The sequence below is a fragment of the Mustelus asterias genome, chromosome 15 (assembly GCF_964213995.1).
Source record: "Mustelus asterias chromosome 15, sMusAst1.hap1.1, whole genome shotgun sequence".
Lineage (NCBI taxonomy): Eukaryota > Metazoa > Chordata > Chondrichthyes > Carcharhiniformes > Triakidae > Mustelus > Mustelus asterias.
Window position 1 is genome coordinate 84,840,000 of NC_135815.1, and position 12,173 is coordinate 84,852,172.

General features: G+C 46.8%; 1 protein-coding gene across 1 annotated transcript in view; it reads left to right on the forward strand.

Annotated features, from left to right (window-relative positions):
• Positions 1-12,173, forward strand: part of LOC144504747 (metabotropic glutamate receptor 1-like) — a 224,637-nt gene that overhangs the window by 188,990 nt on the left and 23,474 nt on the right. Inside the window, 2 exon segments of the mRNA XM_078230489.1 lie at positions 3,718-3,886; positions 5,224-5,350. Coding sequence (XP_078086615.1) covers positions 3,718-3,886; positions 5,224-5,350 — 296 coding nt within the window.

The following is a 12,173-nucleotide window of genomic DNA, read 5'->3' on the forward strand; positions in this document are numbered from 1 at the left end:
AACAATTTGAGTCAGGTGGTGTAAGACCCGCTCTCTGTCTCCTAGAAGGTGAGGAGGTGCAATCAGATTTAAAGGGCAGTAGAAGCACACTTACATTAGTCTCTGGTGTAGCTCAGGGATAGTTGGGGCATCATGATCAGCACAGGCTTGGAGGGCCGAAGGGCCTGTTCCTGTGCTGTACTTTTATTGTTGTTTGTTCTTTGTTACTGCAAAGATGAGCAGTTGTCCTGGCCAATGTACATCCCGCGACCAAGCTCAAGCTCTTACTTCTGCCTTTAGAAGGTTGTAGGTTCAAGTCCCACTCTAGGTGCAAACAGGCAGACAATGTGGACTGATAACTCCATTGTGGTATTAAGGGAGTGCTGCACTGTTGCGTGTACTATCTTTCACATGCCCCATCTGCTCTCTTGATTGAATGTAAAGGATGCCACAGCCGGGGAATTTGAGTACAGGAGTTGGCAATCATGTTGCAGCTCTACAAAACCTTGGTTAGGCCGCAATTGGAGTATTGCGTGCAGTTCTCATCACCACACTACCAGAAGGCCGTGGAAGCTTTGTAGAGAATGCAAAGAGGGTTCACCAGGATGTTGCCTGGTCTCGAGGGTGTTGGCTATGAGGAGAGATTGAATAACCTAGGATTGTTTTCACTGGAAAGGCGGAGGCTGAGGGGAGACCTGATAGAGGTCTACAAAATTATGAGAGGCATAGACAGGGTGGATAGTCAGAGGCTTTTTCCAAGGGTGAAAGTGTCAATTACAAGAGGGAACACGTTCAAGGTGAGAGGGGGAAAGTTTAAGGGAGATGTGTGGAGGAAGTTTTTCACGCAGAGAGTGGCGGGTGCCTGGAATGCGCTGCCAGAAGAGGTGGTGGAAGCAGGCACATTAGCAACATTTAAGAGACATCTGGATGGGTACATGAATAGGGAGGATTAGAGGGATACAGTCCGAGTAAGGGAAGAAGGTGTTTTGCAGTTTAATTGGGGTATCATGATTGGCACAGGATTGGAGGGCCGAAGGGCCTGTTCCTGTGCTGTACCTTTATTGTTGTTTGTTCTTTGTTGCTGCAACAATGAGCAGGGGAGTTCTCGCCGCTGGCCTGTACATCCCGTGACCAAGGTTACAAAATCTTTCGTTTTCATGAATTAACAGTGTTGGGCAGCAATGTCATGGAACAAGGAGATCCAGCCATAGGGAGAATTCAGGAGGTCAGCTGCTACATGGATCTTTCACAGAATCATAGAGGTAGCGCGGGAGGAGGCCATTCAGCCCATCAATTCGTTTGAAGAGCAGTCCAGATGCTTTTACTCCCTGGTTCTTTCCCATTATCCCTGCAATTTGCAAGATTTTCCAGGGATTCCCACCAGCACTTATCTGTTTGCTTACAAGATAGGTGGCGACAGACTGGCGACCTGTGCCGGGAAATACTAACTATGGAAACAGACGAAAGTCTGGCTGCAGGAGGAGAATTGGAATACATGACAGATATTACCTCAAGATGAAAAGCTTTGCAATGGGGCCGGGAAAATCTGCCGATGCCAGAGCAAATCTCAGAGACCTGTTTAAAAGCTGGAGTAGAGTAACTGTTTACCCTTTACTCGGTGCTTCTAAATCTAATAGAGGTTTGTGAAGGGATCAACTTCTCAGACATAACCACGAGCTGCAACTACTAGTGTTATTAGAGATAGCTCTCACCTCATTTTAATCACTTCTTTAAGAAATATTCATGATCAAAGGCAGCCTTTTACTAAGAAGGAGCGAGCAGGGGCAAAATTGGTGAACTCACAACTCTGGTGTTAGAGAAATCGGCCGTCTGTTTTACATTGTGCCTGACTTTCTTTTCCTTTTCACCAGCCTGGGCTTCCACATCTTGCACCTTTCATCATCCGTTTCGCTTCTCCTGTCAAACTGCTCAGCAAAGCTTTGACAGAATGTATATTACACGGATTAGACCGCACTGGAGCAGCTCATTAGCTCATTCAACCAGCCAGTCGATGCTGCTGTTTATTCACCTTACAATGCTACCTCTCTCTGATTAACCCTTCCCGCACTGCCCCTTATTCCTCTATTCCTTGCTCACTCGTGTGTATCAAACCTCCCTTTAGATGCATTAATACTACTTCATCCACTCTCATGAGCATCACATGTTCGTAAGTTTAAGTTTATCAGTGTCACAAGTAGGCTTACATTAACACTGCAATGAAGCTACTGTGAAAATCCCCTAGTCGCCACTCTCCGGCGACAGTTCAGGGTACACTGAGGGGGAATTTAGCATGGCCAATGCACCTAACCAGCATGTCTTTCAGACTGAGAGAGGAAACTGGAGCACCCGGAGGAAATCCACACAGACACGGGGAGAATGTGCAGGCTCCACACAGACAGTGACCCAAGCCAGGAATCCGAAACCAAGTCCCTGGCGCTGTGAGGCAGCAGTGCTCTCTACAAGGAAGTTCCTCCTAAATTCCTTATTTGATCTGTTAATGATGATCTTGTACTTACGTCTCTTTGCCACAAGTAGAACCAATTTCTCCTTATAGACCCTATTTAATCCTTTTGTCATTTGTAAGACCTCTATCAGTTCCCCGTGATGGGAGTCAGTTAGCACAGTTCGCGGGACAGCTGGTTCATGACGACGCCAACAGCACGGGTTCAATTCCTGCACCGGCTGAGGTTATTCAGAAAGGCCTGGCTTTCTCAACATTGCCTCTTGCCTGAGGTGGGGTGACCCTCAGGTTAAATCACCACCAGTCAGCTCTGCCCCTCAAAAAGGGAGAGCAGCCCCGGGGACTGTGGTGACTTTAGCGTTGTCAGATCTCCTCTGAGTATTTATTTATCCCAGTGAAAGTATGAAAATACTGAGGATACTGAAGCATTAAAACTTCATTCACGCCAGGACTGAATGGTTCAGTTGTGTGGCGGGACAACAGAAATTAGGATTTCGGAGATTTCCAAGACACGTCTAAAATTAAGAAGGGCTTTGATGGTTTCAGTGGCAACAGGGTCAGTAACCAGAGGGTATGGGTTCAAGATAATTGGAAAAGAAGCAAATGCACTACCTGAACTTCCAAAAGACAATGGATAGTTACCCAAAAAGAAAAAAAATGAAGGATTATGGGGGAAAGAGCATGGGTGTAGCACAGTAGCACAGTGGTTAGTACTGCTGCTTCACAGCGCCAGGGACCTGGGTTCGATTCCCAGCTTGGGTCACTGTCTTTGTGGAGTTTGCACGTTCTCCCCGTGTCTGCGTGGGTTTCCTCCGGATACTTCGGTTTCCTCCCACAGTCTGAAAGACGTGCTGGTTAGGGTGCATTGACCCGAACAGGCGCCGGACTATGGCGACTAGGGGAATTTCACAGTAACTTCATTGCAGTATTAATGTAAGCCTTACTTGTGAGTAATAAATAAACTTAATTGACTAGCTTTTTAAAAGATTAGCACAGGCATGATGGGCTGAATAGACTCCTCTTGTGCTGTGAAGGAATATTTAATTATCTAACTGGTGAACAAGTCAATGTTTATTCAACAAGTTGGCGCTCCCCACAGGAAGCCTTGTTCAATGAGGGTACATGTTGCAGACTTGCTGTTCTGATACCATGGATCTCCCTGTCTCTGAGACACGTACTCCCGTTTGAGCAAAATTCCCTCTCGCACGAGGGCACCCCCCCAGAAATCCACCCCAAAGGATGCCCAGCCCTGTTAAACTTCTTCTTTGAATTGCCAGGTACGATATTATGAATCTTCAAATGACAGAGAACGGTGTGTATGACTATGTTAACATTGGGACGTGGTTCGAAGACTTGCTGGACATTGATGACAACAAGCTTCAGATGAACATGTCCAAGATGGTGCGCTCTGTCTGTAGCGAGCCCTGCACCAAAGGACAAATCAAGGTGGGTCCAACCAGCACTTCCACCTAAATCACTTGTGACAGGATTGGGGTGGTTGGATTCTTTCCGAAGGTCAACACCCAACTTGCTGGGATTAGCAGTGAGGGGAGGCAGTGGCATCGTGGTATTGGCAGTGGAGTTACAATCCAGAGGCCCAGGGTAACATTCTGGGGACCCAGGTTCAAACCCCGCCACGGCAAATGGTGAAATTGGAATTCGCTAAAAGTCTACTGATGGCTGTGAAACCATTGTCGATTGTCATAAAACACCATCTGTTCACTAACATCCTTTAAGGAAGGAAATCTGCTGTCCTTACCTGGTCTGGCACAGCAAATGTGGTTGACTCTTAACTGCTCCCCCAGGGCAATTGGGGACAGGTGACGTCAGCGACGCCCACATCCCATTAAAGAATCAAAAACAACTATCACTTTCTCAATATTTAGCTGGAGTTTAGAAAAGTGAGAGGGGATCTCATAGAAACTTATACAATTCTAACAGTGTTAGACAGGGATAGATTCCGAAAGAATGTTCCCAATGGCAGAGGAGTCCAGAACTAGGGGGGTCATCGTTTTAGAACTGAGGTGAAGGAGAAAGTTCTTCACCCAGAGAGTGGTGAATGTGTGGAATTCATTACCACACAATGCAGCTGAGGCCAAAACATTGTGTGATTTCAAGAAGAAATTAGATTTAGCTTTTGGGGCTAAAGGGATCAAAGGATTGGGCGGCACGGTAGCACAGTGGTTAGCACTGCTGCTTCACGGCTCCAGGGTCCCAGGTTCGATTCCCGGCTCGGGTCACTGTCTGTGTGGAGTTTGCACATTCTCCTCGTGTCTGCGTGGGTTTCCTCCGGGTGCTCCGGTTTCCTCCCACAGTCCAAAGATGTGCGGGTTAGGTTGATTGGCCAGGTTAAAAATTGCCCCTTAGAGTCCTGAGATGCGTAGGTTAGAGGGATTAGCAGGTAAATATGTGGGGGCAGGGCCTGGGTGGGATTGTGGTCGGTGCAGACTCGATGGGCCGAATGGCCTCCTTCTGCACTGTAGGGTTTCTATGATTTCTATGATTTCTATATAAGGGGAAGGGGGGATCAGGATATTGAATTTGATGATCAGCCATGATGATGAATGGCGAAGCAGGTTCAATGGGCCAAATGGCCTCCTCCTGCTTCTAGTTTCTATGTTTAGCTTCACCACTATTCAATGGGCACGCTCTGAGGGGCTGTCTCTCAGTTGTTGATGTAAACTTATCATCCTGAAATTTATCTCTCTCTCTCTCTCTCGACAGTAGCATGTTTTCCAGCCTTTCTAGGTGTTATTAAAGGGATCCCTGTGCTGTTTCAACAGGTTATTCGGAAGGGGGAGGTGAGCTGCTGTTGGATCTGCACAACTTGCAAAGAGAATGAGTACATGCACGACGAGTTCACATGCAGGGCCTGCGAGCTGGGCTGGTGGCCGAATGGCGAACTCACAGGTAATCATTGGGAAAGTTGCCCAAGATTCATGCAGCACCTTCAATAACAGACGTGGGTGTAGAAAACAAAGCCTTTGGTACAATTGTGAACCAGATGAGGACCGTTCTCTTGGGTCGATATATTTCTCTCAGAACATCATCAGTCAAACAGATTATCGCATTGCCGAACACAAATTGGCTCTCAATTTCCCGCATTAGAGCAGTGACTACAATGCTTCAGGGTACAATGGTGGCACAGTGGTTAGCATTGCTGTCTCACAGCGCCGGGGACACGGGTTCAATTCCAGCTCGGGTGACTGTCTGTATGAAGTTTGCATGTTCTCCCTGTGTCTGCTTGGGTTTCCTCCGGGTGCTCCGGTTTCCTCCCACACTCCAAAGATCTGCAGGTTCAGTAGATTGGCCATGCTAAATTGCCACTTAATGTCAGGGGGACTAGCAGGGTAAATACGTGGGGGTTATGGAGATAGGGCCTGGGTGGGATTGTTGTCGGTGCAGACTCGATGGACCAAATGGCCTCCTTCTGCACTGTAGGGATTCTATGATTCTAAACGCAAGTCTTTCCTTTTTTCATCTGTCCTGAAACTAGGGTATGTTTCCCAATTTAGTTCTTTGCAAGATGCTCAGTGCGTGTTTCAGGAAACAGGACATCAGTTTCACTCAACAGGCAATTACACAACATTCTGCGCTACATCAGCGCCATTTTCAGATGAGTAAAGTTAGGATGTATTTTAAACGCACTTTAAAAAGATGTTAAGACTGTGCACCTTTAATATTTCTCTTTGCTTTTTAGTGATACATATTTTTTCCCCTGATTACTCTGAGATTATGCCCTCTGGTCCTGGACTGTCCCACAAGGGGAAACACCCTCTCAGCATCTACCCTGTCAAGCCCCCGGAAATGTTATTTGTCTCAATAAGGTCACCTCTCATTCCTCTAAACTCCAATGAGTACAGACCCAATCCATTCAACCTCTCCTTGTAAGAAAGTTGCTCCAGACCCAGGATCAACCTAGTGAACCTTCTCTGAACTGCCTCCAATGCCTGTATATCTTTCCTTAGATAAGGGGACCAAAACTGTTCACAGTATTCCAGGTGTGCTCTAACTAGTGCCTTGTCTAGTTTTAGTAAGACTTCCCTATTTTTATACTTCATTCCCTTTGAAATAAAAGTCAACATTGCATTTGCTTTCCTTATTACCTGCTGAATTTGCATGCTAGCTTTTTGTAATTTATGCACGAGGACCCTCACATCTCTCTGTGCTGGAGCTTTCTGCAGTCTTTCTCCATTTAAATATTATTCAGATCCTTTACTCTTCTTACTAAAGTGCATAACTTCGCATTTTCCTACATTATATTCCATCTGCCAAGTTTTTGCCCATTCAGCTGATCTGTCAATGTCCCTCTGTCATCCTCACCACCTTGCCTTCCCACCTTTCGAGCCCACTCATAATATTGAACACCCTTCAGCAGGTCACCTCTCAGTCTTCTCTTTTCAATAGAAAAAGCCCCAGCTCTTTCAGGCTTTCCTGATAGTTGTACCCTCTCAGTTCTGGCCTTTACTTTCCTGCATTTTCTCTCGGGTTTCCATATTCCATTCATCACAAAGAGCCCCAAACACAATCCCAAGTCAATCCTCATTTAACATTCACATTGCTGGCTGATAGAGGGATCACCAGGTTGTAATCAGGTTGCATTTCCCTCCTTGCCTCCCCATTCCCCATACTCCAGAGGTACTGAGGACAATTCTAGCATCCCTCTTGCTGTGCTGGATGAAATCATCTTTGATTTGATTTGATTTATTATTGTCACATGTATTAGCATACAGTGAAAAGTATTGTTTCTTGCGTGCTATACAGACAAAGCATACCATTCATGGGGAAGGAAGGAGTGCAGAATGTAGTGTTACAATCATAGCTAGGGTGTAGAGAAAGATCAACTTAGTGCAAGGTAAGTCCATTCAAAAGTCTGACGGCAGCAGGGAAGAAGCTGTTCTTGAGTTGGTTCGTATGTGTCCTCAGACTTTTGGATCTTTTTCCCAACGGAAGAAGGTGGAAGAGAGAGTGTCCAGGGACCATGGGGTCCTTGATTATGCTGGCTGTTTTCCCAAGGCAGCGGGAAGTGTAGACAGAGTCAATGGATGGGAGGCTGGTTTGTGTGATGGACTGGGCTTCGTTCACAACACTTTGTAGTTTTTTTGCAGTCTTGGGCAAAGCAGGAGCCATACCAAACTGTGATACAACCAGAAAGAATGCTTTCTATGGTGCATCTGTAAAAGTTGGAGAGAGTCATAGCTGACATGCCAAATTTCCTTAGTCTTCTGAGAAAGTAGAGGCATTTCTTAACTATAGCGTCGGCATGTAGGGACCAGGACAGATTACTGGTGATCTTGACACCTAGAAACTTGAAGCTCTCGACCATTTCCACTTCATCCTCACTGATGTAGACAGGGGCATGTCCCTGATTCAATATAGATGGGGACTGAAACCTGGGGCATTCTGGTGATGCATTGGAGAGCTCACTTTCCAATCTCTTAACCTTCCTCAGTGGTTCAATACACTGTGAGGCTGAATATATTGTAGCGAGTGAACAAACAGCCTCCTCTGTCTTTCTCACCCTTGCCCATTTAATTTCTGTAAGACTTTGGGCTGAAGGTTGCTGAGATTGAAACTGTGTGTATTTCTCTACAGGATTCCTCTACACTGCACACTACAGCCACAGCCAGGCAATCACACCAAACCTGGAATCATGTTCCAATAAGGAGGCTGCAATAAAGCACTACAGACTGCCAGGCTGAAACCTCTCCTCAGTTTCTCAGTTTGATATCACGCCTCCCCCACTCCTCAAGGTTATTGAGGGCTTCTGCACCCGATTTCAAAAAGAATCCACGATCCTAACTGTTCCTGTTTCAGACTCTGCATTGTTGATTTCAGAACACTTCGCTCTGCTCAGACAATCTTATGGCACTTAATGCAAAAAAAGAGCTAGGATGTCATAGAATCATACAATCCCTACAGTGCAGAAGGAGGCCATTCGGCCCATCGGGTCTGCACTGACCACAATCCCACCCAGGCCCTATTCCTGTAACCCCACATATTTACCCTGCTAATCCACCTGACACTAGGGTGAATTTAGCATAGCCAATCAACCTAACCCGCACATCTTTGGTCTGTGGGAGGAAATCGGAGCACCCGGAGGAAACCCACGCAGACACGGGGAGAACGTGCAGACTCCACACAGACAGTGACCCGAGGCTGGAATTGAACCCAGGTCCCTGGCGCTGTGAGGCAGCAGTGCTAACCACTGTGTCACCCGGACTGAACAGTCGCTGACCCTTGCCAGTGGGGGTGAGGTTATGTGTGTGTAGAGACTGAGCTTGCTGGGGAAGCTGGCTGCTCAGCTCTTGGGGTGCCATTGCTCAGGCATTGCTCAAACTGAAGCATTCTGAAATCAACAATGCAGAGTCTGAGACAGGAATGTAAGCTCGAATGCCTGACAGTGGCTGTAATATGCAACCTTAACTGAAATATTCGGAGGAGTGCGCAGTTAGGAGTTTACACTGAGAGGCCATTAGCAACCTGACTATCCTTAAAGTGAATTCTAGCCCAACTCTGCCGCTGAGACAGATGAAAAGCACAATATAAATGCAAGTCTTTTTTTCTGGAGTATATATTTTGATCACCGAAACAGATATAAATGTGAGAGGCCATTTGGTCCACCTTGGATTATCCTTAGAATGCCCCTCTTCAGCCAATGAAGTACTTCTGAAATGCAGCCATAGAATCATAGGCCGGAATTCTCCTATCCTGCCCGCCACTGGAATTTTAGCGGGCGGGATGCGGTCAATGTGAAACCCCATTGACAGTCGGGTGGAATTTCCGGCTTTTAGACCAGCACAGCCGGAGAATTCCACCCATAGGGTCCCTACAGTGCCATTCAACCCATCACATTTGCATCAACTCTCTGACAGAGGAACTCCCAGGCCCTACCCCTCTACACATTTACCCCACTAGACCCCCTAACTTAAACATCCTGGGACACTAAATGGCAATTTAGCATGGCCAATCCACCTAACCCACACATCTTTGGGCAGTGGGATGAAACCGGAGCGCACAGAGGAAACCCACGCAGACACGGGGAGAATGTGCAGACTCCACTTGGAGACAGTCACCCGGGACCGGAATTGAACTCGGATCCCTGGCACTGTGAGGCAGCTGTGCTAACCACTGTGCCACCCCATGTTGCTCACTTGTCACCATGCCACTGAGCACCATTGGTGAACAAGAAAATGCAGTAGCCAATTTTCAGCAAACTCCCACAATAATGGCAAGGTGATGATCACCAGTCGATCTGTTTTAGTGATGTTGGTTGGAGGATAAGTGTTAGCCAGAACATCAGGGAGAACTGGACTCCTTTCCAAATAGTGCCTTTGGGATGTCTAAAATCCCCAAGATGGGCTGAGTTTTATAGCCCCATCACAGAGGGGGTGGGGCTGGAAAATGCGGCGAGCCATTCAAAGGTCCATTGACTTTGGTGGGAGTGGAAAATTCCACCCAATAACTTAATGTCTCATCTAACAGCACATCCAGTTCTTTCAGTGCTGCACTGAAGAAGTCAGCTTAGATTTTGTACCATACCTGTCTCATTGCTGACACAATCCATTCTTTTCCTTCACTCAGACAAGGCTGCATTGCTGGAAATAATGACTGAAATTCCCTGGTCTCTGGCCAGCACTGCCAGCGAGAAACAGGGAATTTGGTGCTCAGCCAAATCTCCGTTCACAGCGACCAGACCGGAGAATCCCAACAGCGAGCGAGCTCGGAGAATCCTGGCCCAACATTTATAAAACACGCGTGGAAATTACGCAAAATTCTGATTTTAAAAATTCACAAAATGTACCCATAAGATTGGTTAATTAATGCTTGCAAGGGATTTGCACCTGTCAGACCTGCCTTCCTGCCTGAAGCCAGAGGCTTCCATTCAATATTTCCCCTGTGCCTAATATATGTTTTGTGTATGTGTGTGTGTGTGTGTGCCCTCCTCTCCATCTGTGAGATGAAGCTAAAAATTCCAGAATGCACTTGGACATTCCACGTTCTTGACACCCACATGGAAAAAGTGCACTCGCTCCTGTAGCCAAAATGTGCTGTGAGCGTGAGAGAGGGTGTTGGAATTTTTACTAACACATCTGCAGTGCCTTGTGATCAAAGGCAGGCTGACAGAAAGGAGGAGATGCTAATTTTTACTTGTTAACATCTTCTCAAAGGTCATTAATGAGCAACTCACACAGCTGCACAGTCAAATCACATTGTATTTTGTCACGGCTCAGAATCTTTGACTTCACTCACAGGGCGCTGGGTCAGAAAACCTGGGCACCAACCTCATCTGGGTGGCACAGTGGTTAGCGCTGCTGCCTCACAGTGCCATGGACCCGGGTTCAATTCCAGCCTCGGGTCACTGTCTGTGTGGAGTCTGCACATTCTCCCCATGTCTGCGTGGGTTTCTTAACGGGTGCTCCGATTTCCTCCCACAGTCCAAAGATGTGCGGGTTAGGTTGATTGGCCATGCTAAATTGCCCCTTAGTTTCCCAAGATATGTAGGTTAAGGGGATTAGCGGGGTAAACATTTGGGGTTACGAGGAACAGGTCTGGGCGGGATTGCCTCTTAGTGTCAGGGGGATTGCGTGGGTCTACAAGGATAGGGCCTGGGTGGGATTGTTGTTGGTCAGACTTGATGGGCCAATTGGCCTCCTTCTGCACTGTAGAGAGTCTATATGCCTAATTCGCGTTGATTATATGATCCTACTCTTTTGATGAAAAACAATTCAACTAATTTAGATACACTGAGGCTAAAGAAAAAGGGGTAGTCCCTTAAAGGGCAACTGCCTTAAACAAAAACAAATCACAATTGGAACTTAAAACATCAAACTAAAATGTGATTAAAGGGTTCAATAACGTACCCCAGTCAATGCGGTGCTGAATGGGCATGGAAGGCCTCAATGGGGCTGGTGAACACTGTGTGCTCCCTCTCCATGGACACCTGGCCACGAATGTAGCCACAAGTAGAGGGTCAGACAGTCAGGTCAGTCAACCCCCTCAGTCGCCTGCTGCCTGGACCTGTCGACGGTAAGTTTGGCCAGGCCCAGGAGCAGGTTGCATTAGATGTTCCAACAGGTGATTGGGAGGCAGCAACTATACAAACCTGATTTAAATATTAAAGGTTTATTTATTAGTCACAAGTAGATTTACATGAACACTGCAATGAAGTTACTGTGAAAATCCCCTAGTCACCACACTCCGGCGCCTGTTCGGGTACATTGAGGGAGAATTTAACATGGCCAATCCACCTAACCAGCACGTCTTTTGGACTGTAAGAGGAAACCGGAGCACCCGGCGGGAACCCACGCAGACACGGGGAGAACATGCAGACTCTGCACAGACAGTGACCCAAGCCAGGAATCGAACCCGGGTCCCTGGTGCTGTGAGGCAGAACTCTTGAGCAAAGTGCAGAACAGGCCACTAATTAATAGGCTACGCCATTATGTGACCCACATTGAAGTCAAATTGTACAGTCAGAGTTCCCTCGGTGAATGACCTATTTTGTGCAACAGAAAGACTATTCCGACAATAGCCGATGAAGGAAGTGGTCTGTATGTTCCAGGCTTGATTTGTGTTGCCTGTCATGCAGCCGTTTCCTGTGAAAAGGACCATGAACTTTGATATTGACAATCATCAGGTAGCTGGTTATTGATCGATAATTATAGAGTCATAGAGGTTTATAGCATGGAAACAGGAACAACTTGTCCATGCTGTCCTTTTTTTAATCACT